The sequence below is a fragment of the Trichomonas vaginalis genome, chromosome V (assembly GCF_026262505.1).
Source record: "Trichomonas vaginalis G3 chromosome V, whole genome shotgun sequence".
Classification (NCBI taxonomy): domain Eukaryota; phylum Parabasalia; order Trichomonadida; family Trichomonadidae; genus Trichomonas; species Trichomonas vaginalis.
The window spans coordinates 6,280,395-6,308,271 of NC_067207.1; the positions used below are offsets into that span (position 1 = coordinate 6,280,395).

The following is a 27,877-nucleotide window of genomic DNA, read 5'->3' on the forward strand; positions in this document are numbered from 1 at the left end:
TCTCATTAAGATAACAGAGATTGGAATACATAGACACTTTCCTTTAATAGTTTGTGACCCTGAACTAAATCCAGAACTTAACGTTCCCAGAAGTTCAAACACTTGCTGTTTAATGTATGTTGACCATATAACATTACAAGACCTCATAAAATATCAAGGTGTCAAATGTGAAGTGTTGCAAGGATACTATTACGATGGAAACAGAGATATTAGAATAAGAGATGAAGTAAAGAAGTTGTTTGAGTTAAGGTTAAAATATAAGAAAGAAGGAAATTCTTTGCAAGAAAATATAAAGCTCATTCTGAACAGTATTTATGGCAAAACTATTCTATCTCCTATTGAGTCAAAAATAACCATAGTAAATGACAAAGATGCTATAAGATATGCCATCAGAAACTACAACCATATAGTGAAGTTCGAAGGTTTGGATGGTTCAGATAAAACTATTTTCAAGCTAACGAAAAGCATTTGCAGACACTTTAACTTTTGCCCCTTAGGTGTTAATATCTTATCTATGTCGAAGAGAATAATGTGTGAAGTATTCTGTACTGCTGAGGACTTAGGAATGGACATCTTTTATAGCGATACGGACAGTATGCATCTCTACAATGAAGATATCCCTCGTTTAGCTGAAGAGTTTGAGAAACGTTATGGAAGAGTTCATTGGTAAAAACCTTGGTCAATTTCATAGCGACTTTGCAGAAATCACAAAAGATAAACAAAGTTTAGCATACAAGTCAATATTTTGTGGAAAGAAGACTTACATAGACTTACTCACGAATGATTTAAATGAAGTTGCATTTCACTGCAGAATGAAAGGCGTGAAGCAAGATGTTATTGCTTTAACCGCTAATGAAATGTTTCCTGACTCTGTTCAGTGTTTCTATGATGAAGATAAAGGTTTAATGGTTCCGCAAGGAAAATTTGACAAAGACTCTGAGTTCAGTGTTATGAAGTTATATAAAACACTTTATGACGGTCAAGAGATTGGATTTGACTTATGTAAGTCTTCTAGTCCTTGCTTTGCTGAAAAGTTTAACTTTCTATTCAGACTAAGACTTCATTCATAAGAAAGCTTAAGTTCTGAGGTCATGAATGAGAAAAATAATGAGGTCATTTATTTTTGTCAGCAGTGAGACCATTCATGATAAAAATAAGCCGCTAGCGGCAAGGGCGAAGCCCATGTGGTCATTTACATACTGCGATGGTAGAGTTTAAGAGTTGTGCTTCAATGTAGAGACAGTCCTTATGGTCTGGAGGTAAGAACACTGGGCAGTTATGGTCATGAGTGGAGAACATGTCTATCCAAAACTCACGATTGAAGCCAGTTAATTTATAGTATTTAGGGTTAGGAAGTGGTGAAGTTCTTGTATGACAATGAACTCATTTTCAACTCCCTTACTTAAGTTTTGAATATAATATAGCTTGTTTTCTATCCCAAATGCCAGGTGTTACAATCTTTGAAAATTCATTTTTCCTCGAAGCATTGCATCATAATTGAAAACATTTTTGAAGTCTTCATTGGGTTCAGAGATTTGAAATCTTATACGTAATGAATTTTCTTTTCTTTAGCTACTTCATTGAATGGTGAATATATAACAAACTGACAGTCATGTGTTCCATCTTCATTTTCATTAAATTCATAATGAAAGTCTATAAGTTGTGGCTGACTACCTTCTTCTTTCAGTTGTGCAAGAAACTCACGTAAAGGCTGTAAAGTTTGTACTTCAATGTTGAACTTTTTCTCGAACATCTCATTAAATGAAATCATACATTGTTGCAATGTTGTATAGTCTTTAAAGTATTTGTATATGTGAATGTTTTGGGCGCTTAAAGACTGTTCGTCATTTTCTATCTCGACTTGAAGTATAAAGTCAACCTTTCTGAAAGCACGTGTTATATACATAGATGTTATGCCAATGTACTTCTCTTCATTTATGTTCACAATCCAGTCTGTTGGAAACTTAAACGTTACTCTGTTCCCCTTTATTTTGACGTCAGGGTTTTCACTACTGAACGCAACAGATAAAGGTATTTGTCTATACATTTAGTTCCGATAAAAATAACCCATTTACTCTTTCTTTGCTTCAGCTTCTTTAGCTTTTGCTTCAGCTTCTTCTCTAGCTTTCTTCGCCAGTAGTCTTGGGTTCTTTTGTCTTCCAGCAGCTAATGCAGCAAGTTGTTTTTCACTAAGTTTTCTCTTTGGTCTCTCTGGCTTTTGTTCTTGTTTTTGTTCCTTCAGTTCGGATAAAATTTGCTCACGAATTTCTTTCTTCAATGCTTCAACATCTATGACCCCTTGGGTCTTGTCCGTAGGGTTTGTCTGAGTCATTTGACTGCAGATAAAAAACAAAATTAAAACTTTAACCGATGTAAAATGAGCTTGTCAAAATCAGAGCGAGAGTCTATTATATTAAATGACGCAAGAGGAATACAACATCCTTTCTATTACGTAAGTCAGAGTAAAGATGGTAAAATATACGTAAGAAAAAGAAAGGTTCCATTAGCGAATGCAGAAAGCGACAACATTAAGGTGCATGGCACCGAGGGCGAAGCCCATATAAAACCTTCTGTTCAAACTGAGCCACCAATAGAACCAGAAGAAAAGAAGCCAGATGTACTTTCAATAACGAACCAAGAGCTTATTGCAAAGTTCGTGAATTTCATTGAAAAACAAACCGAGTCAAAGAATCCTGACCCGCCAGTGAAAGAAGTTGAGACAAAAGAGAATGTACAGTTCATTGAAAATGTCAAGAAACAACTTCCACCACGAATGCCAAGAAGAAGAGTGAGAATAATGAAGTAAATAGATATTTTTATCTGAAGTAAATACATGCAGAACGAACAGCTAAACAAATTTACTCCAGCAGAGCATATTCATCAGATTCGCTCATATTTCGATATCATAGACAATGCAGTTCAAATTTGGTGACACTAATAGAAAATATTCTGACGCAAAGATTCCATCACAACCTGGAACTGCTAAAGATAACACATGGGTAACATTCAATCTCTCACCTCCTGGTGAAAATATGTTGGACCTTTACAATACATTCATTACGTATAAAATGGAAGGTCAATTTATTGTAGATAAAGAAATTGGTTCAGGTTTCCAATAAAACAAACCCACCAGGATTTTGGATTGGTTTCGATGACGCTTTCTATGCAGTTGCTGGATATCAAATCCTTGCAAATGGTCGTATCGTATATTCTCAAGACAACGCAAGAGAAGAAGCATATATAACTTCAAACTCACAAACTACCGAACAAATAAAGAAAGTAGATGTTTTCTCAAAGACTCGACATGAAGATATATGGAGTCATTCGGGAACATGCAGAAACAGGACAAATTGTTAGTGGGCCGATTACAGCAGGAAAATCATTTGATTTTAAGCTTCGTTTAAGAATTCCTGTTAGAAGATTCCTTCCATTAGAAGCTATTCGATTTATTCCAGCTTTTGCAGGAAACATTCAGCTTAAAGTAAAGTTCAGTAGCGACGCCTTACAATGCACATCTATATCTGTAAATGATATCATTGCTTCAATCCAACTCTTAAAGTTGTATTTGCTTCAGATTCAAATCCACCGACAAATAAATTTGTTCCATGGAATGAACCATTCACTATGATAACGAAGGCAGTAGAAGCTAGTGGAACAGTTACTATTACAACTGTAACCCAGCAACTATTTCGAACAAAGATGGATTTTAATGAATGTTTTATTCATCCAAAGTCATTCTCTTTAGACCCTAACATTTATACAGAACTTGTAGAACATTATACAAACGAGGCTTTATGTTTTCCTGTTAAAGTTATGGATTGGATTCCTATGGACGGTTCATTCTCAAAGAATACAGATAGTTCAAGTGCAACATTTACAGCAGCTTATACGCCTATTAATGTTAAAAGTATTTGGGCACTATTTAGAAGAAAGACAACTATTATGTTAATTTTGAGAACCCTAAGTTTAAATATCTTCAGCTTTCCATGGGAGCTTATGGAAAATATGCCTGCAGAACCTGAAAAATCATATGGACCTGTATTTTATGAAATGGTTGCGAACGCTTGCAATACAAACAATGATATGATAGGATTTAATGAAGATGTTATGAGGTCATTGGTGGATGATGGTAGTGTGGAACATAAATGGGATAGCTATGACAACACACATTTCTTATGTGGTTTTCCAACAGAAGTGGACTTTTGCTTCCAGCAAGGTCAAACATCTACTGCTCCAATAACATACAAATTGTCTGTTAAAGGACCTATTGAACTAGCAACTGAAAATGTACCAAAGCCACTTATTGGATTTATGAGGGATTGTTGCTTTGCCATTCAGGTGCGTGCTAATGGAATCCCAATAATAAGATTAGATGACTATAACTTAGCTGCGGATGACAGTGAGGAATAAAGGATGAACGTTTATTTTTAAAGCTTATAAATGAGTTCTTCATCAAGCTCTCGCGAACCTTCACCATCTATGAAACAAACTTTACCAAACGATTATGGAGCACCTATTGAATATTTCTTACGAGCTGCACAATGGCAAAGAGCAGTCTCACCAAGGTTAGGTGTTCCACCAGCTCCTGTCAAAAATAGCTTTTGGTCAAGTCCTTATATAAGATATGGTCTCCCACTAGGTTTGCTAGCTACAGCAGTAGCAGTTATGATGTTGAAAAGAAATAAAACAAATGTTGTAAATAATACTGAAGTAGTTGAAGTTAAACAAACTCCAACACCTTCGCCAAAACCAACGTCAAAACCAACGCCTTCACAAACAACACCTTCAATGACTCCTGAACCTATGGAAGTACAAACTCCTGTTCAAAAGTCAACTCCTAAACCGACTCCAACATTTAAACCAGAACCTACTCCTCAAATAAATCGTAAAACTCCTGCGTTTCCTTACTGAAAAAATAACGTTATTTTTATTTAATATTAAAATTTTTATTTGATTGAAATGACGACTAAAGTCACTGAAGCAATGAAACAAAAGTTTTTGGTAGAATACATTAAATCAGGAACTATTCCAGAAGGTTTTTACGTTCATCAAATGAAAGATGGTAGAGTTCAGTTTAGAAAGATAAAGCAACCATTAGATAAAGAAGGAATTTTGAGAAAGATTAAACTTCATGAGGACAACATTGCTGAACTTAAGAAGAAGTTAGAAGAGTTGGAGAAAGGAAGAGAGTTATAAAGCAATGAATTCAACAGGGTAGAAAAGAGGTTAGAAATCGGGTTAGATCTAACCTTCTACCCTAAATTTATTTTTGTGCTATGTTTTCATACGTGTGAGGGTGGTGATATCATTAGCTTTTAGGTTTATTTTTTAAAATTATTTTTTATTTTAATTTTATATAAATGACGAAAACTATTGAGATAACAAACTACAACGGTCATGAGTTCAAGAATTTGTTCTTCGTTCCTCGTGAAAATACATTCTATCAGATACGAGGGAGAAAGGGTAAAGTTAGTTTGAGCGTTTATGAAGGAATGAAGAATGGAAAGTTTATACAAGCATACGATACAAACGGTAAACGTGTTTCATTAGCTTTGTCAAAACTTACTAACATTTATTTTGACAGTGACTTTGACTCTGACGATTGGAGCGACAGCAGCGATACTGAAGAATATGAACTATTGTGTGAAGCACAGCAATGGGAAGAGTTGCAATACTTTTGTAAGTGAGAACGTTTATTTTTTACAGTAGTGAAGTGAAGTGGTTGGCGGTTTTGTAAATATTTAAGGTTAAGTTAGTGTTGTCGTTTGTGTTGTAAAATATACGTTAACGGTTTTGTAAAGTGTCAAATTCACATATAATGGGTACGGTGGAACGCAGTGCCTCCGTACACATGATATGTATACTAACTCAAATTCAGCGATTTTGAAACATACATTCATAATACATTAAGTAGATTTCATAACGGGATCACATATGAGAATCTAGAGTTTGCTATTCTAAATGCGAAACGTCATCCAAAACACATTGTTGATCTCATAAATAAAGGCAATTTTTCACAAATCTTAAGGAGTACACTTCGCACAATGACAATTGAAAACAAAGTGAATTATAGTCATGTAACCACACTCTACTTCGCTGCATAGCTCTCAAAATAGAGCTCCTTTATTATAACTATCATAAATTTCAAATCTCAGATTGAAATATTCGTTAAATGATAGTTCTTTTGTATATTTGTATACTATTTTGTTTGTATTAAACTTGTTTGTTATTTTTAGTCACAAATTATATTTTTTAAATTTAATTAAAGTAAAAATTCCTTTAATGGTAATGTTCGAACATTGATTACAAGATAATTAAAATATATGACCTCATTATAAATGAATTTTAACTCTAGATAATTAAGAAAGCTACAAATTGTTTCTAAATCTTGAAATTATTCGATGTCAATCTAATTTTTCTTGTTATAGCCTACTTCTATGGTGTACAGGTTGTCATAATTACTATTTTAAAGTGTAAAACATGCTTATATCAATCAGGACGTTAAAATGGAAAAGTACATACCAAGCAAATGTTTGGATTTATATGCGACAGCCTTTTTAATGGATGTGACAAAGCGTTTCAATATAGATTTTGATTAAAGCATAACTGCAAATTATAATTTGACTTTATATGTACCAATAATAATGGCAATTATGAGTTTTTTTATATAAATTATATCACACCGCTTCTAGTAATTTTTAGCTTAAGCATATCATCGGCTAATTTTCAAAAAAAAAGAATTTCAAATTTTAATCCAAATTCTTTTCTTAAAATTCACAATCAAATTACAGCTTATCTTTAATAGTCTTATTCATTCTATGCTTTTTTTTCGGCTCCATAAAAGTCATAAATTTTTCCATCATAAATTTGTTAGAAATTGGGTTACCATTGCCAAACATTTGGATAGAAAAAGCCCAATAAATTATACCCAAAGCATCCAAACATGAAGATATCATATAAGAAATATAGTTTAATTCAGTAATTCCCTAAAATCTAAAATGTTTAAGAACGTTTGTTCAATATCTTACAATCTAATTCACAGATTTAGCATATGTACTACGTATCAAATATACAATGTGATCTCTCAATAAGCTTAGAAGGTTAATTATTAAAATTAAATAAAATTCTACAATTAGCGAAAAATAATACGGCAGATAATATGCTTATAGGTAAAGAAATTCAAAGAGCATTCCTTAAATTTTTTCGAAATTTATCAAAACTCGAAGGTAAATCATCGAGTGATATGCGAAAAAAACTTTTTTATTCTATTAATGATAATAAATATATTAGCCATATTAAAACTTTTCATTTTTTAAAACTCATAGAAATACGTTTGATATTCTTCATTAAGAACATATAAAAACGAGTATAATTATCATAATCTGTTAATTTACAATATAAATGCTTTTCTGCTTGTAGTAAATATCAAATAAGAAAATAATAACATTATAAATTTTTCAAATAAGAATATATTATCTAGCATCTAAGCATGAAGATATTTAGAATTTGGATATCTAAATTCTGCTTAGATTACTTTCAAAATATAAGTCAATAATCTTTGATTTTATTAAACGCTAATATTGGATAGTATATTTTCACAATTTAATTGTAGTTAGATAAATGATAATTCATGTAACTCATTGATTTCGATCAAAAGTTATATTCACCTTGTTAAAAAAAATAAAAAATAAAAAAACTGGGTGCTTACTGATTTGAACATATTGCCTTTGAACCCCACGACATAACCAGTAGGCTAAACGTACAGTGATTTTTTTTATAAATTCTAGTATAAAATACTTCCCGCAGGGCATTTGTTTAATTATTTCACATTCTGATGACATAATTTTTAATATCATAGATAATGAAAGCGAAAAATATATAAAAATCGACAAACATGTTATAATGAATTGAGAGCTTTACGTGTCAAAAAACACATTTCATACTGATTTCTATAAAAGGTATCTTTATTATAGAAGTGTAAGCTATATCTGTTTGTTTTTTTATTATAACAAATTCAAAATTCTCTTATAAGGATTAGATGAAATCTGTATTACTAAATCATTAGCTAAATGAAGGTTCAAATAGAAAGTAAATATCAATTTATATGATACTGAAACCAAATAGTTCTTTTAATAAAAGATAACACGCTGAAAATTATTGAGTATTTGCAAATCTCAAAAATCTATTGGTGAATTTGGCTCAACTTTTAAAATTATAACATCCATATCAAATCATAAAAGCAGACAAAAATTAAAGCCAAACCTATCGGCCAATTTTTTTTGATATTTTGATTTTTGAGGTATACTTTTAAAAGTGGATTTAAAGCACTTATGAAAAACATTAACTTCTGTCGTTATGATTATTGATTTAGACAATAATGATTTTAATCTTTGATTATCAAAACACTAAAGTCATCTTTTTAACATTTGCTTGGTAGCATTAACTCAAGTCTAAAGTACTATTTTATGTGGCACTCTTAGAATTTTTGTATTCATTGAACACGCTGAAATAGTACCATTAAAGTTATGGCGGACTTTCAAAAAATAGTTTGGTCACCTTTTTGGGTGAAAAAATTCAACAAAAACAGGTATTTTTCTTTAAAGATATTTGCTTTTATGACTAAATACAATTAATTACCAAAATAATATGAAATTAAACAATCATAAAATTAAATTCTAAACAGAATTTTAGAGTAAACGAACTTTTTAACCTCATATAACATTCAGATATCAAATACCATAAACAATTAAAATGATTATCTAAGAGAGAAATATTTTATTACTTGATTACAAATATCTTTGTAGTTTCCAAGAGTAATCATTCTATTTTTAAAACAATTATAACATATATCAATAATACTTCTTATTCTAGTCGTGCAATACTATTAAAAAGACTAAGTTTTAGAGAATGAAAAAAAATCAATGGTTGAATATTACATAAATGGTACAAAGAGCTATAACTATCTATAAGTTAAGTATGGGTATCGTTTACAATGTTCATGTTTTACATTTCAATATTTGATGGATTTATTAAAAAAATTTTCCAAAATGAAATCTGATACGGAAAGTACATTTAAATGATTTGTAGAAATAAGAAATATTCGTGAGGTATGGAATGAATCATCGAATTAAGGAATCCAGAATTTCGATTGGTAAGAAATAGCAGTTAGTTGAAGTAGAATGCCTTCTTCCTACTGATGTGAAAATATTGATATATGTTAAATCAGACTCGATCGTAAAGATAATTAGTTTTGAGTACGTTGTACATTAAATGACGGAATAAACATGTTATTCGTAAACTTGTTAAATTGAAAATAATTTACTTTTGAGTCTTTTGTCTTCATTGCCATAAACTATAATTCCCTTCGCAAATATTAAAGCTTTTTCAAAAGAGATTGTATTCAATTGTTTAGTTATATATAATTATTTTGTGAAATGTATAAAAAATGTTATAGTTGGAGCTTTAGCATATAAAATATAGCAAATACAAATATGTGGATGCTATTATTTTCGTGTCTAATGCCCAAATGGAAATGAATAAATATTTTTTTGCTAAATATGCTAATATAAATGAGTAATTTATTTCCATTATTTTGCAACAGAGCCATAGTAGCCTTCTCCTGGATATGGAACGCCGTTACCCTTTCTAAGCTCGCGAAGATGCTGGCAATTTGCCAAAAAGTAGCAGAAAGTGACAGCACAGCAATCGTTGCAGCATTCGTATTCCATATTTCTACGGCGCCTAATAATCTGGCGGACATTAAAGCTGCTAACTCCGCAGCACTTCGATCTGCAGCAATCATATCTGCCTTCAAGATGTAGTATCACTTCTGTATAAATGCAACATGGGCAGAACCATCCTAAGCAGCAGACACTGCAGTCATCTAAGCATCCGCAAAGCGGGGTTGTCCAATCAGTCATTTGATTATTTGATTGAAATTAAACTTCGGTTTTTTATATTGAATAATCAAACACTAATTTAAAGAGGAAGTTAATTAATATTTGACAAAAGTCAAGATATGTTTTGGAAGAAAACCGAAAGCATTGAAAAATGATCAAGTACTTATTTTGATATTCATAATACAATTGCAGAGGATAGCATCTTTTATTATCTAAGAGCCGTTATATTGAGTTGAAAAATTTTATTGTGTTCATTCAATTATGAATGCAATGTCATAGTAATATATTAAGCTCTTATAGGTCGATCTTTTTTTAACTTTTTCCCTCCTCTACCACCATCCTTAAATTATAACTTGTGTTCCATATTAAGTTCTGTCAAAATGTAAGCTATTCAATTCTATCGTCGGGGGAGTATCACAAATCTATCAATTTTTTTGTAAAAGTATACAAAAACATATGGTGTTCAATTAGTTTATAATAATATAAATATTAAGATTATCCAAAATAAGAAAAACTAGGTTTTGAGAACACTTTTGAGATGATAATCAAAATATTTTGATTGAAAAATAATATATTATTTATCAGATATAGAATGGATTTTTTCAAATTTAAAAATTCTGAAAAATAAACAGTTTTGTAAAGTAAAAAAAATGAACGAAAACTCTAGACCTCGTATTCCAAATGAATGGGTAAGATATATGTATGAAAAACTTGAAAGTGGTGAGTAAGGATGTCAATTTGGAAGAAAAGTGAGAAAATTCCTAAAATGCTAAAAATGAATTTTGCAAACGTGCTTTTTTATCTCATTTTTTTGATTTTGAAAAAAATTTGGAGAGAAGAACTCTTCGTTTTTGAATTTTGTCACGATAGTTTTAAAGTATATTAGACACATGTATTGATATTACTATTTTTGTATATTTTGAGAGAAAATCCCTAAAAAGTGAGAAAATCTGAGACGGTTTGAGAAAATATATAAACTATTGAAATTTTGAATTAAACTTCTAATTTGGAAAAAAGAAATTTGGAAAGAAGAAAATTCAAAAATCGAGATTTAAACTCAGTATCAAATGGAGAACAAAATGTTTCTTCATATGAAGGAAAAAAATTTTCTTGAGAAGAAATAGAGTTTTTAAAATTTTATTGTATGTAATGAAATAAACAAATATTAAAATTATTTTTTGATAACAAGAAAATTCCCAATAGAAAATATTTGAGAGAAAGAAAAAAGAAAATTGAAAAATATTACTCTCCTTTATATTTCATGAGATTTTAAATTTATTCTCATAAAATTGACAATTTTATACGTTTAGATGAAAATAAGTGATTTTGGTTGAAATAGAAATTATTATTTGCTTACAGCTATCAAATAGATTTTTGCTATTTTGATTAAAATTTGTTAATCAAATTAATAATTTTTTTCTAAATATCTTAAATATCTGGATCACTCACATATACAATGAATTGAACGATAAAAATAATACAAACTCAACTAAGTTTCCTGTCTTTCAACTAAAAAAAATTATGCAAATTAAATTAAATTGTTTATTCAAATATAAAACAAAGATGAAGTAATTACAGTTATCATAAACTTTATGAATAACTCTGTAATTGGTTCAGATTTTCGTAAAAATATTTTTATTAATATCGATAAGAATACGTTTACCTACTATCACAACATATCGATAAACAAGAGTAGAGTGATTTTTATCATCGAAACTTTTTAAAAGCTGTAAGCTGGAAGGAAAAATCTTGTTTTTTCTGAGTTAGTTGTAGAACTATTGATGCACGAGTTATCATTGTGATGTAGAAGGATGTCAATGTACTGACTGAAGGATATGAAGTGAATTGAATTTCATTGCATTTCAATTTGATCAAAATTTGTTGAAATGATATGAATGTGTCAACATCTGTATCACTCTCTTTCACTCCTTCCCTATTCTTTCGAGAACGAAGCTAGCTCAGCTTTCGCTGAGCGAATTGACACTTTTGATGTCCTAAACGTACATGCTCTCAAATTTATCGAAAAAAATTATACCACCTAAACTAGTATATTCTTATTTTAAATATGATATTATCCTTAGAATCCACACTAGAATATATTTAAATCAACTTTTAAAAAAGTTCGAATCCTGCGCGTCTCACTTTTTAAATTTTCGAAAAGGAAAATTATATTCTCCTAAAATGAAAACAATTTTCCGAATTGACATCCTTATGGTGAGTTAACATACGCAACAGTTTTGAAAAAAGTTCCATATTCTTATCAAAATGTTACAATTTTCAAACAAATTTCAAGAAATACTCTCAAAAAAGCATTCAAAGAAATCGGTGGTACACCAAAAATTAAAAGTGGTCCTCCACAAGAGGAATTAACTCCAGAATTAATTTTGAAGGTTCAGAATTCTTATGAAAATTACAAATGTGGGGTTCAAAAATTGTATTGGACTCTCAATATGAATCCAAAACAATTTCAAATCAGTTACAATGCAGTTATTAAGGCAGCAAAATTTCTGGGAATTTACAAAGAAAAAGATAAAAGTAATCCAAAAGCATATTATGTGGATTATGAAGCAATTCTTCCAAATACAATCTGGCATGTGGATATTCATTTTTTGAAAGAACCAGAAACTTTACCGGTTTATGGAATAATTGATGACAAAAGTCGTTATTTGTTAGCATTGAAATTGCTTCGTAACAAAAGTTCAACAGAAACTTCAAAAGTGGCAATTGCAACAGTTCAAAAATATGGAGCACCTTTCTGTTTCTGGTCAGATAACGGTAAAGAAAATGAGGGAGAGTTCACAAAATTTTTGAGTACTTATGACATTCAAATCAGAAAATCAGCTCCATACATGCCACGTCAAAATGGCAAAATTGAACGCCTCTGGCCATCACTGGACAAAAATGCTCCAAAGTCTTCAGAATTTGAGAGCATCAATCAGGAATTGGAAGAATTCAGGCAAAAATACAATGACATGCCACATGGCGCTCATCCAAAAATTGGAGTTCGACCATACACTCCAAGAGAGGTTTACAACAAATTTAAGAAATGGACCAAGGATGATAAACCGCTCTGGAAAAAATGTGTTAATAAGCAGTGGGAAGTTGAAGAGATTCCAAACTATTGAAATATTCTATATTTTTTTCAAAAATTCTCATTCAAATTTGAATTTGGTTTTCAAAATTATGAATAAACATTATTTTTATTAAACTTGATTTTTAGCTCTGAAGAATCAAAAGAATTTAGCGAGAAAGAATATGCAGCTCACATAGGGGTAGATAAAGATATATCTCGAAAAAAATTGAATTTATTGTAAAGAATGAAGAAGTTCATTTTAAGATTGAGTTGATTTTCAACCAAAACGAGAGAGCATGCAGGCAAATGAAATTCGAAAAGTGAAAGGAATGACATATGCAAAAGAAAAGATTCAAATAACGCAAGCGAAATATAGATCAGTTAAAATCAGAATAAAATTTCGATCTTTTCTACAGGGAACTAAAAGTGAGAAAACTTGTTCGCAATGCGAAATGATTGCGAACAAGTTTTCTCACTTCAGCGAGGGAATTGTTCCTTATGATGCATACATTATAAATATATACATCATAAGGAACAATTCCCTCTAGATAGCTGGGAAACTTTCTCTAAATAACTTATCATTTGGAGAAAGTTTCCCAGCTATCTACTGGGAACTAAAGGCTATGAGGCACTAATATATAATCAGTGCCTCATAGCCTTTAGTTTGTTATTAAAAACGAGAAAACTTGTTCGAAATGATAAACAATTTCGAACAAGTTTTCTCGTTTTAAGGAGGGAATTGTTCCTTATGATGCATACATTATAAATATATACATCATAAGGAACAATTCCCTCTAGATAGCTAGGAAACCCTAAATTAACTATTAATCTTTGAGATATTTTTTTATTGAGGTTAATACGTTTTTCTAAATAATTAAAATGTAAAATTTTGATTGTGAACTCATCTCTAATATTTTGGCTCCTTAATATATTTGAATCATGATCTTTGAGAAGAGTTCTCAAAAGTATTCACAAAAGCTATTTTTCCTTGAAATTTAAAAATCCTGTTTAAAAAAAAAAAAAAAAAAAGGGACTGGGGGCTCCAGGCACTTCGTGCCCTCTAGCCCCTGAAGATATTTAGTATAACATGCAGTTTATATAAAATGAGGTTTTTTTTGGGGGTGTGGGGGCTTCCAGGCACTTCGTGCCTTCTAGCCCCTAAAATTTTTTGAAAGTCGTTGCTGTTGACTTTTTGGTAGAGGACTCAAAATAGTAGAACTATGTCCGGACAAGTAAGAGTCTATCGTCGCTACAGTAAAGTTACGGGCGTTCCAAGAAGTATACTTTGAGAAGCCTTTTCTGTCACTTTTCAGGTAAAAACATTTTTATTATATATATATAAAATGAATTTTACAAAACCACCACTACCCTTCTTTGGAAATAAGAGTAGATGTAAAGATATTCTATTGAGAGAACTTAAGAAACTACCGAATGGTCTAACATTTGTAGATTTGTTCGGTGGAAGTTTCTATATATCCCATCTGTGCCATACCGTATTCCCAGATGCAAAGATTATATGCAATGACTTCGACAACTATATGAACCGTCTCAAACATATACCAGACACAAACAAAATATTGAAAGAGTTAAAAGAAAAGATACCTATAGGTAAGATGGAACGTATACCATTAGATAAGAAAGATATTGTCAGAGAGGTTTTGAAAAAAGCAGAGTATATTGACTGGGATAGTATATCTTCTAGACTATTATATAGTGGTTCTATAAGAGTTCATGACATTGAAACACTTATGTCAAACGTTTTATATCTTAACTATACAAAGGTTTTCAAAGAGAACATAGAAAAATATACTGAGGGTATAGAGTTTGTGAGATGTCATTGGACAGAGTTGTATGAAAAATATAAAAACAAGGAAAATGTTTTCTTTATAGTAGACCCACCGTTCTATAACACATACGATTTTCAATACCAAGTAGACTGGACTTTGAGAGACTCTTTAGAAACTTTAGACGTTTTACATAACCATCCATGCTTTTACTTTACATCCGATAAAAGTGGTTTGGAAACCGTTATGAGATGGTTAGAGGACGTACATGACTATGAGTATAGATATGATAAGATAGAATATGAGAGAGGTCCTATAAACCGGAGAAAGTGTCACAACAAAGAAATTTTATTGGTAAGTAAATGTGGTTTGAAATAGGACTACTTGTTTTAGGTTTTTTCCATTGTGTCATTTACTTATTTGACGTGGCAGAAAGGTACAGAGAATATGAAGATGAACCAATGCCAGCAAATGTTCAGCATATGTACTCGTAAGAGATATTTTTATCTAATATTAAATGGACGCACAGAACTTAGCGAATGCACAGCAACCTGGACAACCAAACCCAGAGAATATTCCAAATGAAGTTAGAATACAAACTGCAATGGCAAACTATGGTCAAGTGCCAACAGATGTACAAATGCAAACTGCCATGTCAAATGACGCTGCGTTAGGCTTACCACCATGGTATGCAAATATGAGATGGAAAGAGTTTTATACAAACCCTGAAGTGGGATATAAACAACTCTATGCAGATGACGCAAACACAGGAGTTGACCCAGAGTATGTTTTCTACCAGAGGAGAAATAGAATGTATGAGCTCCAGTTAAAAAATGCTATGGAACTCAACAGGAAACGTAAGAGACTAGGCGGACATTAGATTTTTACATATAGTAAAATGGGTTTCTTTGGAAGAATAGGAAACTTCTTTCGAAATGTTGGAAGAGGTATATGGAATGGAATAAAATCTGTCGGAAGAGGAATTTGGAACGGAGTCAAAAATATTGGTAAAAGAGTAGGTCAGTTCGTTGGTATTATACCTAAAGACCCTGAACCAGAAGAACAAGCTCCTGTTATACAACAGCCTGAACCTGCACCACAGTCTAGTTGGCAACCAAATCCAACACCTCAACCGTATTAAAAGATTATATTTTTACCGTTCGATAGTAGTTGTATATGAAACTAAGTTCTAAGTAAAACGCGTGGTATAATGGAATTATTCTCTTTCTTCCATCTGTAGTAAACCATACTTGAAAGTCTGAAATACTTCCACTTGGTGGTTCATATAGCTTTGTAGGTTTTTCGTAAAAGTCATTTGCCAAGCATAAAAAAGAGTTTTGTGCACCAGAAAATGAAGCATGAACTATAATAGCATCTGAGTCGAAAACATTTTCATATGTTCCATTAGGGTTTTCGACTTCATAAAAGTTCGGGTGTACTGGATATTCTGCAGGCTGATTTAACATCCTCAAAAATCTATACCATGCCAAGTTGTTATATTTTGTAGAAATATAAACGTTGTCTCCAAGGTCTTCTATTCTATTGATTTTAACAGTTGCATTTTTCCTGTCATATAAAATATCGAGATGGTACTCTCCTTCGTCAATGTTGTACTGTTTTGCATATTCGAGATAGATATCGTTTATTTTTTCTTGAAAAGCTTGAAGAGTTGTTTCTAAGTTTACAAGCAAACTAACTTGTAAAAGTTTTCCCTGTACAAATTTCTCATACGTACGTTTTTCTTTGTTATAGTATCGAACTTCAAAACCGACCGTAAATGGGAAACCATGTATGGCTTCTGAAATGAACTTCATTCTACGAAAGCCAACAGCTTTTGTGACGGATGGGTCTCTTAACCATCTCAATGGGTAGTCAAAACGATAGCCTTCATGCTTTACGGTCTCTGTCTCAAACTTTTGACCGACATTCGTAAAAAGTTCATCTAATGGTTTAGTTGTAGCAACTCTTGAATTTTCTTTTTCTATTGAAAGCATATTTTATCTAGAATAAAAATGTCGAAAGAAACAGCGTCTATGAGAGAAATACAACACAACCGACAACTCATTGTACAAGCTCTAAATAAAACACAACAAACTTTTCAAACTATTCTAAGATATCTGAGTCATTGAAAGAAGGAAACTTAAAACTGACGATAAACCAATGACAGATGAGTTTCTGTTTCAAGACAGTAAGAACCATACTGTTTGTATAAATCCAACAAAAAGAACTTTAAACGAGAACCTATAGATGAACTTCTTTTGAAAGCAGATATTGACAACAAAGCTGACAAAGAGTATGTCATTGAAAAAGTTCAAGAAGAACATGACAGAGCAGATGCAACATATGCAACGAAAGAACATACTCATCCTGAACTAGCGGACAAAACATATGTTGACAATAAAATGTCAAGTGAAGTGACAAGAGCTGAAAACGAATATTCTAAAAAGACTCATACACATACCATTGCAAATATTACAAACTTACAAGAAACCTTAAACAGGAAAAGTGACGTTGGACATACACATACCATTGCAAATATTACAAACTTACAAGAAACCTTAAACAGGAAAAGTGACGTTGGACATACACATACCATTGCAAATATTACAAACTTACAAGAAACCTTAAACAGGAAAAGTGACGTTGGACATACACATACATCTTCTGAAATAACAGACTTAAACGTTAGCCTTGAAAAGAAGGCAGATAAGAACCATACACACGATTTCTTCGCAACTGTTGGTATAGAAAATATTGCAGGAACGGTTGAAGAACCTGATGGAACTGGTGGGGATGCATTGTATTGGAAACCTCCTAACTTTCCACAAGGTTTAACATCGGAGGATGACATAACGACGATGAAATACACTAGATGTAGAAATGTCTATGTCATGGAGGATGAAAACAAAGTTAAATTCACTGCTCAAGATTTATATGATAAAAAAGCTGACAAAACATATGTTAACGATGAGTTAGATAAAAAAGCTGACAAAACATATGTTAACGATGAGTTAGATAAAAAAGCTGACAAAACAGAGCTTCAAACATTAAAGACAGAAATACTTCAAACAGTATATCCTATAGGTTCTATTTATACGTCAATGAACTCTACCAGACCAGAAGTAGTACTTGGTCTCGGAACTTGGACTCAAATAGTCGACAGGTTTTTGTATTGTGCAAACTCTTCAAAGGAAACAGGTGGAAGTAAAACGATTTCAGGTGCAAATTTACCTGCACACAGTCACTACATAGATTTAAGTACATCTGAAGCAGGTTGGCATAAGCATAGATTTTGGGATTGGTCAGCAATGAAAAAAGGTAAAGGATATGATGTTAAAGACGACGTTCAGTTTGCTATAAATTGTTTCTGGGGTAGCACACAGGGAGAAGGAAACCATACACATCGCGTTTCAGGGTATACGCAAACAACGGGACAGAGTAAAGACTACATGCCACCTTACATGACAGTTTACGCATGGTATAGAAATGCTTAGTCGTCATTTTCAACTTCTTTAGCATATTCGTCAGGAGTTGTCTTATATTTGTTAGGAACTGTCTTTGAAAGTATACCACCTTGAACTTTGACAAGTTTGAAACGAGGTCTGACAATAGTCGTTTTATCTTCTGCTTGCAGTCTGTACATTTTGCCATGTTTGCCTAAAACTTCATAATATTCTCTTGTATACTTTCTTCTATTTTTACGAACACGAATGTGAGTACCTGTCGGGTTCCCATTGTTGTCATAGTCAATAGTATTTTCATATGGGTCGCGTTTAGGTATTTCTATTTTTACTTTGTCACCTTTCTGAAGTTTGAAGCCCGGCATTCTTTCTTGTTTGTCTCTTTTGACTAAACTATTAAATATATAGTCTTTCTCTAAGTCAGGGTTGTTTTTCATTTCTTCAGGGGAGTGGTTTCCCAAACCTTTTTGTTTACGGCTATTGTAAATATTTAAAACTTGTCTCATCTTTGCCATGGAGAAGTGTCTGTACTTGTCGTCATATGACATTTCATTTGCTTCACCACCTTGTGGTTGGTTTAAGTCTCTAAGATTTTTATACAACCGTCAATGACACCAAGAGCAGAATGGTTTTGGTCGACAATGAAATATTGGTTTACATTTTTTGAACGCAGATAGTTTTTAATATCGTCTGATTTGAAAGAACTTTCATAGTCAGATGTCAGTTTTGTTGGATGGTATTTGTCAACGAATATTGTCAAAGCAGTTTTCACATCTAAAATATTTTTGGACTGTAATGGTATGGCTTCACAGTATCTTGTGTTTTGACCACAAATATTAGCCAGTATGGTGGTCTCTTCTCTATACCTCGGAATGTTTTCCAAGATATCCATAAACCAAGCATTTGGTGTTGAACTAAAGATTTTTACCATGAGTGCTTTCTTTGTCGCTTTAGAAACATACGGGTCCTTGTTTGAATTCGTCATTTTTAACCATAAGAAATGGGTTTTTTGGCGCATTAGCAGGAGTCGCATCTAGATTTTTGCCCGCAGTGGGAACAATAGCCAGAGGTGTATTTGGAGTTGGAAGGAAGATTTTGAGTACATTAGGTATACTTAAAGAGAAAGCACAACCTATTATACAAACTGTACAGAAAGGTTGGGATGTAGCACGAAATGCAACAAATCTTATTCCAAATCCTGAAACAAGAGAAATTCAAGGATGGATGGACAATGTAGGAAGACAAGCAGGAACTACTATAACAAAGCAAATGACTACTATAACCAAGCAGGCACTATATGGACCAAGGTGAAAGATTCTTTAACAGAGGATATAACCATGCACAAAGTGGGTAAACAACAACCTCACCGCCTCAAACGTGGGGAATGTAAAGTTTTTTTACTGAGATGAAATGAAAATACAGCATTGAGACAAATGGGCTCAAGATGGATTTGTCGGCTTCAGCAGTTAACTACGTGTTTGTCAAGTCCTCCCTATACCTCAAGAAGTTTTAGACCGACATAAAACCTCAACAACCAGTTGAAAACAAACCAAACTAAAAATTTTTTACTGAGATGAAATGACCGAAGAAGTTGAAACGGTAGATTTGACACCACAAACAAAAAGTTCAGAACCATTGTCAAAACCTGTCAAGAACTTACAGATGAAGAGAAAAATTCAATAATAGAAAGTGCCAGGTCTAGTAACTCAAACCCTAACTACAAAGTCACTTTTCATAAAAATGGAACGGCTAGTATCTCAAAAAAGAAACAGACTCTCACAAATAAAATATTGAAGTCTGAAGGAGCTTTCGAGACAACAGATGGAAAAGTTTACTTCACTGACCAACAGTTCATTATAGAACATCTCATTGACTTAGAGTCGAAATATTCTAAACTTTACAACAAACACAAAAAGTTGAAAGGAAAACAAAAACAAATGGCATATGATATTTATGAAGATGTTAACGACACAACTGTTCCAGCAAGTGAGGTAAAGTCAGATGAACCGAAAAGTGACGAAAAACCAATAGAAGAAGAGAAACCAAAAACAGAAGAAAAACCAAAACCAAAGGTTAGTTTTCAAACTAAACCAAGTCAACCTTCATTAGCTGGTATGGGTTGGCGTCAAAGACTTATGGCAGCAGGCGGTTACGTAAAGTAAAGAAAAAACATTTTTTTATTTTTATAAAAAATGCCCCTATATAGAATGGACAGAAGGTCTGCTAAAATAAAAGCAGAGTTAGAAAGATATGGCTGGAAAGTTTCGAAGAAGTTTAAATATAGGAAGGGAAGACCCATAAAAGTCTATGACAAATTGTCTGGTCTTCGCTACGAAATGGACTTGGAAACCGCACGCGCCAATTATCCAAACAGACTAGAGAGGTTAGAAGAAGAACGTCTTATGGACATGCCTTTTGATGTTTCTGAGCCTCAAGTTGAAGGACACGACGGCTTTGCCAGATTCTACTGGAAACATGACGAACAATTGCATCCCTTGAGAAGGAAAAAAGGGAAGGGTGAAGACAAACATGCTCCCATGGAAAGAACAAGATATGCATATGAGAAGTATCGTGAGGTTCGAAGTCAAATTACTTCTGGTCGAACCTTTACAGTAAACTTTGACAAAGGAAAGAACAAAGAAGGCTTCATGGGTGTACTTGCTGCCATACAAGACGGAAATAAGAAAGGACACAATCTCAGACTAACCGTAACAGATTTAGATGGTCATATTTACTATGCATATGGCAATGTCGCAACAGCCGCACAACTTCTTGACGCTTTCAAGACTACAAAGAGAGAACAAATGGTTGATTCCGACTCAGACATCTTAAATGCGATTGAAGGAATTGCAAGCGTGAAGTTCGAATGGTATCAACCTAACCCTCAAGCAGTCAGACAATATGCTGGATACTTTCCGTTCATAAACAAGTCTGACAGTGACTTAACAAGGTATGGAATTTACAATTCAATTGAAAAAATTGTCAATGAACCTTGTATTCTTACATGTCTCAGGAACTCTGGTCTTGTTTCAGAAGAGAAGATGAAGTATCTTGAGTCATGTGTGAAAACAAGGTATATTCTTAGAAGTCAACTGGCAAAAGTTGCACCGTTGGCAAATGTGAATATCCGAGTCAACATTCCGACTGAGAAAGGTTCTTCACATGACGACTATGTTGTTGACAAAGACTTACCATGGTTGAAGATTGTACTCATCCACAACCACTTCATGTTGAACGAAAGTCTTACAAACCCATTGTTCGGAAAAGGCAAGTGCAACATTGTCAGAGCTGTTAACATTCTTTTCGAGAAAGGTTTGTTGGAACCAATTCCAGATGACAAGCTGACAGAAACTTTTGTACCAAAAGACGAAACAAACTTTTTATTGTTAGCAAGACCAAAAGTTGTTCCAGACAAAGTTATAGCACAAAAGAAGTACACAGTTCCAAAAGGAGTTGGATTGTTCGGATACCAACCTGAACCAGAAGAACTTCCAATGAGGTTGCAAGAACTTCAAGATGCTATAAACAAACTTCCATTGAGACATCCGATCGACGTCAAATTGTATTGGAGAGCTTCTGAGTTAGGTCAGAAGGTTTTATATGAAACAGGTTGCTTTGACGATGTTTATGAGATAACAGGCGAGGTTTCTCAGAAGATAAGAGACTCGCTTGAATTTCCACGAACTGGACCCATTGGATGCGACAAGTTCGACTCATATGAAAAAATATACTATGTCGACCTTAACGCTGCGTACATGAGGTTTGTCCAATATATTCCAACTGGAATTCCAAACGAAGACGGTGAGTTCCCGGGAAGGAACTATACAGTTGGAAAAGTCATACAACAACTCTATGATATTAGGAAGGCTTCAAACCCCAAACTTGCAATGACACTCAAATTACTTATGAATTCGACATGGGGATATTCCATTAAGAAACCTCAAAAGATGAAGAGTAAACACTATGAGAAGGTCGACAACTTTGTTGAAAGGTTCTCCCCTTTTGTTTTGAAGTACGAGTTCACCGAAGGTCAAAATGGCTTAGTAACCACATTAAAACCTATTGTCGAACATTGGTCATACCCTCAGTTCGCAAAAGCAGTCCTTGACAACTACAACAAATTCTTCTCCGAGGTTAAATCCAAAGTTTTGGTATACTATGAGAACATTGACGCACTCATGACGAACGAAGAAGGCTATAACAAACTCATTGAAATGGGTTTAGTCGGTGAGAAGATGGGCCTTTTTAAGCTAGACAAGGTATTTTCCGAAGTTCATGTCCTCTCCAAACGTAAGTACTGGGGTGTGCTTGAAGACGGGACAGAAGTAAAACATTGCATGAAATAAAACATTGCATGAAGTAAAACATTGCATACCATTTTAAAACGTTTTTAAAACAGTATATTTTTACATATATAAAATGCTTCAGGTTGAAAAACAAAGAACAAAAGCAGCAGATACAAAACCGTTAGACTATATCTTCACAAATGCCGGTAGAAATATTTCAGATGAAGAAATTTCATCCCGTACATACAGGTTTGACTATCCAATTCGCTGGCTTCAAAGTCCTTCAGATGCAAAGGCAATAGGATTTAGAAGAGTTTTGTTTTCAAATAGAACTAACGCGTTTATGTTTGCAGTATATTTTCATGGCCAGTATAAAGGTTCTGATGGTCTAATAGAAAAATTTGACGAAATGAAAATCTTTACAGTTCGTTCAGACGAAAGTCTTGAGAAGACTCTAAATGACTTTCAAACTCAAATAAACAAATACTACTGGGAATTTCAAGAAAAATACCACTCTTTACTAAATGGAACATACTATCTGAAACTAGAATACGATAAGATGAACTCCACAGTTTCATTTCAAAAGATTGAAATTAACCCTCCAAGAGATACAGAGTTTTTATATTGGGGGGTGGACAGGCGTTCTTGGGCACAATTTCTTCGGTTACTAAACCAGAACGAACCCTTACCACCAGATGGTTCGTTTAAATTTATACTCCCACCAACAGATTTGACAATTTATAGAAACGTGTTTGACCCTCAAAATGTCATGTGTCATGCAAGTTTCAGTTCAAGCAACAACAGTTTTCTATGTATCGGTAAGGACTTTTATGACTTTGCTTCTAAATTCTACGAACCACCTAGTAACAGTTTCTCTGACTTTCAAATTTGGTTCACAACAAACGGTGTGCAGCATATTATTCCATTGTACTACGACTTTTATCTCGAATTGTCTTTCATATACAACTACGGAAAAGTGCTGAAAAAGTACTGAAAATATATTTTAGGGTAGATGGTTTTTTAGGTGTCACCAGGTCACTCGGTCACTCGGTCACTCGGTCATTTTAACTTCTCTGAAAAAGTGTGACAACATGACATTTTGACAACAACACAGGAAATAGATTTCATCGTATATGTTTTGTCAAGACTTTCATCGTCAATGTTTTGTCAAGACTTTCATCGTCAATGTTTTGTCAAGACTTTCATCGTATATGTTTTGTCAAGACTTTCATCGTATATGTTTTTGTATAAAAAGCAACCGTCGACATTCCGGCGGTTGGTATATTCTTCACAAAATGCTTGTTTTGTCAAGACTTTCATCGTATATGTTTTGTCAAGACTTTCACCCGTTGAATTTTGTATAAAAAGCAACCCGCGGAATTCCGCGGGTTGGTATATTCTTCATGAAATGCTTGTTTTGAGGTCGAGCCATTTTTGGCCCCACCGTAGAAAACACACAAAACTCTTGAATTTTGTATATAAAAAGCAACCCGCGGAATTCCGCGGGTTGGTATATTCTTCACAAAATGCTTGTTTTGAGGTCGAGCCAAAAGTGGCTCACCGTAGAAAACACACAAAACTCTTGAATTTTGTGCTGAAATAAAATAAAGGTAGTTTTTTAAAAAAATATTTTTTTATTTTTATTGTAAGAACATGTTAGCAACAACAGCACCAAACTCGTTAGTCATGAACCCAACATCTATGTTAGTAGAGATGAAAAGCTTCATTCCTTCTTCATATACTTTCGAAACAGAAATCCAGAAGATAAAGCAAGAACTTCTCCAAGGAGATTTAGATTGCACTGCAAAAGATGAAACAAATGAACAATATCTTTATGAAATGCAGGACCTGGTGGAACATCTGCCTAAACTTCCTGAAATACAACAACAAAAGCTCACTATTCCAGAATTCGATGAAATAGAAGTGAAACCAACTGACTCAGTAGAAACCAAGAAGTTCATACGTAAGGTAAACTATGAGTTTCTTGGATTTCATTGCAACCACAAAGACTGCGATATGGTATATTTCATTGACATATACAAATCTGAAGAATTTAAGACCTACGACAACTTTGTTTCGTTAGTTGCAAAATGTGTATGGCAGATAAGAGATAAAGATAGAAGAGGTAAGGTATGGAACGGACAAATAAAACCAGCAGCCTTTGAGTTAAAGAAAACCATTTACGCCTTAGTCATACTTGCAGGTAAGATTTCAATGTACAATGCAAAAATGAACCCACAATGTTCCAAATGTAAAGCAGCAATGAGGAAATATAACTACTCCGTCAAAGAGATAGAACGTATGCGAAAAGACTATGCTGACTTAAAGAAAGAAGTAGAGAAACCAGCAGAAGATAAAATGGACATGTTGACATTTCTGAACAAAAACTATCCAACTGCTAACGATTTCCTTCTATCTGATGTCAAGAAGAAATATACTACTACCTTCGGTATCGTTAAAACTTTTGATATCCTTCGTGAAGAAATAGAAGCTACAAAACTGTTTAAAGTCATGAACCATCACAACATATACCATGTAAAACGCTTGTGAAAAAGAGGTTCTGCCTAAAATATATTTTTGCCTGATTTACACTCATTGACGATGAAGTCTCAACAAAACATTGACGAAGAAATTCATGACTTCATCGTATTCTTTCACCCGTTGAATTTTGTATAAAAAGCAACCTGCGGAATTCCGCGGGTTGGTATATTCTTCATGAAATGCTTGTTTTGAGGTCGAGCCACTTTTGGCCCCACCGTATTTTTTAACCAAAACTCATTTTTGCCTGATTTACACTCATTGACGATGAAATCATTTACACTCATTGACGAAGAAGTTTATTTCCTGTGTTGTTGTCAAAATGTCATGTTGTCACCATTTTCAAAAAGATGTTAGTTGACCGAGTGACCGAGTGACCTGGTCGCCTAAAATATATTTTTGCTGAAAAAAATGACCAAATTTCATGAATTTCCTCATATGTTTGCGACCGGTAGGAAACCGCGGGTCGAGATTCCGTACGAAAATCGTAAAAAAACTCTATGAAAATCGTGAAAAAATGCGAGTACGGAAAAAACCGTAGTCGCCTAAAACTCATGAAAATCGTGAAATTTCTCTAGGCCGAGAAAAACCGGCCTAGAGATTCCATTCGAAAATCGTGAAAAAAACTCATGAAAATCGTGAAAAAATGCTACCCTCGGAAAACCGAGGGTAGAGATTCCATTCGAAAATCGTAAAAAAATTGCGAGTGGGAGAAAAACCCTGGTCGCCAAAACTCTATGAAAATCGTAAAAAATTGCGAGTACGGAAAAAACCCTGGTCGCCTAAAACTCATGAAAATCGTAAAAAATTGCGAGTACGGAAAAAACCGTAGTCGCCTAAAACTCATGAAAATCGTGAAAAAACTCTATGAAATCATATCTTTTATACAAGATAGAAAAAATAAAATTAACGCTAGTTTTTTAAAAATATTTTTTTTATTTTGTATGTAAGAACAGGAAATGACAAGCACTGAGTTTGAAACAGTTAAAAAGATAGACAATGACACCAAAGTGGTTAGAATAGGTGATTTAAACGTAAGATACTCAAAGAAATACAAAAAATATTCTTTGTCAGACATTTTAACACTATCTGAAGGAAAGAAAGCACACGACTGGGTTAGAAATGCTTCAACTCAGAAAATTTTGACAAGAAATCCTGAGCTGATGATATCGGTAAGATTCTATGGAACAAGAGCATATCTTATAGACAAAAGTCTTATACCAGTAGTTTTGTTCTGGATTGACCCAGTTGTTGGATATAATTTCATAACATATGGTTCATTCGATACGGAACGTTGCAGTGAAGGCTTACTTTACATCGTTCAGAAACCGAAGGACTTCAATACAAAGAGATATAAGATAGGAAGAACATTTAATATAACTCAAAGATATGACAGTATAGTCAATAGAGTTAAGGTTGCGTTTGTTAACGATATGAGAGCTGCTGAAACAGAACTACTTGAAAAGTTTGAGAAAATGTATGGTGCTCCCACGAAAGGTAAAGAAACTTTCGAAGTAGATGAGATCGACAAAGCTATAAAATTATTTGACGAAGTTGCTGAAAAATACATGTAAAGCGTTTATTTTTGGTCTTTTATACAAGATAGAAAATAACGCTAGTTTTTTTAAAATATTTTTTTTTATTTTGTATGTAAAGACAGTAATGTCAACATCAGAGAACACAACAACTGCTATCGTTCATGAAGCCATAAGTGAAGAATACGAGTGGGTTCAGTATAACAAACAGTTACGTCTCATTCGTTCGGTCAAAGATGACATGTACCAAATGCAAAGTATTTTCAATGCTCTTCGTTCTACAAAGCAAGCACATCATTGGTTTGAAAACCAACAGACAAAAGAACTTTTAGAAGAATTTCCTCATATGTTTGCGACCCGCGGAATTCCGCGGGTCGAGATTCCGTACGAAAATCGTCAAAATTTGCCAAATGGTTTGAGAGGTTGGTATGTACATAGACTTCTTGTAAATGCTGTTGCAATGTGGGCTTCACCTCGCTATGCTTGTTATATTTTCATGTTAGATGAAATTCATAGACAAGAACGTGAAGAGCTAGAGAACAAGCTTGAAGCAAAAGACAAAAACATACAGAAAAGAATACCACGTTCGGTACCAAAAGGAAAGGAAAAGAACTATAAGTATATGATTTACACTGAAGAGATGGAAAATGAAGAAGACAGAGATATGGTTATGTTGCATTTAGTCAGAAGAAACAACAAAAGCTTTTACGACCTTGCTAAGATTTACAAATCTGACAGAAATTGGTTCTATCGCGAAAACTTACCGATTTCAATGACACCGAATGAAGATGTTAAACAGATAGTTCAAGATACTTTACCTCAAACACACTATGATATGAAAGGTTGTACAATACTTACATTCAAAGAAGATTTGCCGCTACTGAAAGAAAAAATAACAGAGTATTTTGACAACTTCAAAGAGGAAGAGTAAATGAACCATTTATTTTTCAAGCTTGACACCAAAGATGGCTCAGGTAGCTCAATGAGGTAAATTGCCTCATCTGCTGGGTCTATGTCGGTCATTGTTTCAAGACAAGTCTTTTATTGTTTCAAGACAAGTCTTTTATTGTTTCAAGACAAGTCTTTTACTTTTTCAAGACAAGTCTTTTACTTTTTCAAGACAAGTCTTTTACTTTTTCAAGACAAGTCTTTTACTTTTTCAAGACAAGTCTTTTACTTTTTCAAGACAAGTCTTTTATTGTTTCAAGACAAGTCTTTTATTGTTTCAAGACAATGTCCGACGTCCCACTAACCGAGTCCATTCCCAAGCCAGAAGAACCGACAGCCCAAGCACCACAACA

At 33.3% G+C, this 27,877-nt stretch overlaps 13 protein-coding genes and 4 pseudogenes across 17 annotated transcripts, besides 9 other annotated features; 14 read left to right on the forward strand and 3 right to left on the reverse strand.

Annotated features, from left to right (window-relative positions):
* Positions 1 to 5,360: part of a mobile genetic element that runs on past the window's edge.
* Positions 1 to 5,869: part of a mobile genetic element that runs on past the window's edge.
* Positions 515 to 1,087, forward strand: TVAGG3_0287840 (annotated as a pseudogene). Its single transcript has one exon. A coding segment is annotated over exon 1 (573 nt).
* TVAGG3_0287850 (uncharacterized protein) lies at positions 2,072 to 2,332 on the reverse strand (the record flags this gene model as incomplete). Its single annotated transcript, XM_051229051.1, has 1 exon — positions 2,072 to 2,332. One exon carries the CDS (start codon positions 2,330 to 2,332, stop codon positions 2,072 to 2,074), a length of 261 nt encoding a protein of 86 aa, XP_051098781.1.
* On the forward strand, positions 2,378 to 2,806 carry TVAGG3_0287860 (uncharacterized protein; the record flags this gene model as incomplete). Its single annotated transcript, XM_051229052.1, has 1 exon — positions 2,378 to 2,806. The coding sequence occupies one exon, from the start codon at positions 2,378 to 2,380 to the stop codon at positions 2,804 to 2,806; it is 429 nt and encodes a 142-aa protein (XP_051098782.1).
* Positions 4,051 to 4,410, forward strand: TVAGG3_0287870 (uncharacterized protein; the record flags this gene model as incomplete). The annotated part of the gene is made up of 1 exon (XM_051229053.1): positions 4,051 to 4,410. The coding sequence occupies one exon, from the start codon at positions 4,051 to 4,053 to the stop codon at positions 4,408 to 4,410; it is 360 nt and encodes a 119-aa protein (XP_051098783.1).
* Positions 4,441 to 4,911, forward strand: TVAGG3_0287880 (repellent protein 1 family; the record flags this gene model as incomplete). The annotated part of the gene is made up of 1 exon (XM_051229054.1): positions 4,441 to 4,911. The coding sequence occupies one exon, from the start codon at positions 4,441 to 4,443 to the stop codon at positions 4,909 to 4,911; it is 471 nt and encodes a 156-aa protein (XP_051098784.1).
* TVAGG3_0287890 (uncharacterized protein) lies at positions 4,960 to 5,196 on the forward strand (the record flags this gene model as incomplete). Its single annotated transcript, XM_051229055.1, has 1 exon — positions 4,960 to 5,196. The coding sequence occupies one exon, from the start codon at positions 4,960 to 4,962 to the stop codon at positions 5,194 to 5,196; it is 237 nt and encodes a 78-aa protein (XP_051098785.1).
* Positions 5,197 to 5,360: a terminal%2Cinverted (terminal inverted repeat of Maverick-1A transposon ID:TVAGG3_0287530).
* On the forward strand, positions 5,361 to 5,687 carry TVAGG3_0287900 (uncharacterized protein; the record flags this gene model as incomplete). The annotated part of the gene is made up of 1 exon (XM_001285219.1): positions 5,361 to 5,687. The coding sequence occupies one exon, from the start codon at positions 5,361 to 5,363 to the stop codon at positions 5,685 to 5,687; it is 327 nt and encodes a 108-aa protein (XP_001285220.1).
* A 2,759-nt stretch (positions 5,870 to 8,628) lies between the features above and the next one.
* TVAGG3_0287910 (uncharacterized protein) lies at positions 8,629 to 10,071 on the reverse strand (the record flags this gene model as incomplete). The annotated part of the gene is made up of 1 exon (XM_001295173.2): positions 9,588 to 9,920. The coding sequence occupies one exon, from the start codon at positions 9,918 to 9,920 to the stop codon at positions 9,588 to 9,590; it is 333 nt and encodes a 110-aa protein (XP_001295174.1).
* Positions 10,072 to 10,255: 184 nt separating this feature from the next.
* Positions 10,256 to 10,296: a mobile genetic element.
* Positions 10,256 to 10,296: a terminal%2Cinverted (terminal inverted repeat of ISTv3 transposon ID:TVAGG3_0287920).
* A 1,815-nt stretch (positions 10,297 to 12,111) lies between these two features.
* Positions 12,112 to 12,947: a mobile genetic element.
* Positions 12,948 to 13,448: 501 nt separating this feature from the next.
* Positions 13,449 to 13,536: a mobile genetic element.
* Positions 13,537 to 13,697: 161 nt separating this feature from the next.
* Positions 13,698 to 13,783: a mobile genetic element.
* A 532-nt stretch (positions 13,784 to 14,315) lies between these two features.
* Positions 14,316 to 15,134, forward strand: TVAGG3_0287960 (phage tail repeat-like family; the record flags this gene model as incomplete). The annotated part of the gene is made up of 1 exon (XM_051229056.1): positions 14,316 to 15,134. The coding sequence occupies one exon, from the start codon at positions 14,316 to 14,318 to the stop codon at positions 15,132 to 15,134; it is 819 nt and encodes a 272-aa protein (XP_051098786.1).
* A 139-nt stretch (positions 15,135 to 15,273) lies between these two features.
* On the forward strand, positions 15,274 to 15,636 carry TVAGG3_0287970 (uncharacterized protein; the record flags this gene model as incomplete). The annotated part of the gene is made up of 1 exon (XM_051229057.1): positions 15,274 to 15,636. One exon carries the CDS (start codon positions 15,274 to 15,276, stop codon positions 15,634 to 15,636), a length of 363 nt encoding a protein of 120 aa, XP_051098787.1.
* Positions 15,637 to 15,972: 336 nt separating this feature from the next.
* TVAGG3_0287980 (uncharacterized protein) lies at positions 15,973 to 16,750 on the reverse strand (the record flags this gene model as incomplete). The annotated part of the gene is made up of 1 exon (XM_051229058.1): positions 15,973 to 16,750. A coding segment is annotated over one exon (778 nt), but the record flags the coding sequence as incomplete, so codon positions are not given.
* Positions 16,751 to 17,200: 450 nt separating this feature from the next.
* Positions 17,201 to 27,877: part of a mobile genetic element that runs on past the window's edge.
* On the forward strand, positions 17,655 to 18,250 carry TVAGG3_0288000 (annotated as a pseudogene). The gene has a single exon. A coding segment is annotated over exon 1 (596 nt).
* TVAGG3_0288010 lies at positions 19,796 to 20,379 on the forward strand (annotated as a pseudogene). The gene has a single exon. A coding segment is annotated over exon 1 (584 nt).
* On the forward strand, positions 20,410 to 22,563 carry TVAGG3_0288020 (DNA/RNA polymerases family; the record flags this gene model as incomplete). Its single annotated transcript, XM_051229059.1, has 1 exon — positions 20,410 to 22,563. The coding sequence occupies one exon, from the start codon at positions 20,410 to 20,412 to the stop codon at positions 22,561 to 22,563; it is 2,154 nt and encodes a 717-aa protein (XP_051098789.1).
* On the forward strand, positions 24,343 to 25,053 carry TVAGG3_0288030 (organellar and viral DNA polymerase type B; the record flags this gene model as incomplete). The annotated part of the gene is made up of 1 exon (XM_001293176.2): positions 24,343 to 25,053. The coding sequence occupies one exon, from the start codon at positions 24,343 to 24,345 to the stop codon at positions 25,051 to 25,053; it is 711 nt and encodes a 236-aa protein (XP_001293177.2).
* On the forward strand, positions 26,236 to 26,615 carry TVAGG3_0288040 (annotated as a pseudogene). The gene has a single exon. A coding segment is annotated over exon 1 (380 nt).
* Positions 26,827 to 27,507, forward strand: TVAGG3_0288050 (KilA, N-terminal/APSES-type HTH, DNA-binding family; the record flags this gene model as incomplete). Its single annotated transcript, XM_051229060.1, has 1 exon — positions 26,827 to 27,507. One exon carries the CDS (start codon positions 26,827 to 26,829, stop codon positions 27,505 to 27,507), a length of 681 nt encoding a protein of 226 aa, XP_051098790.1.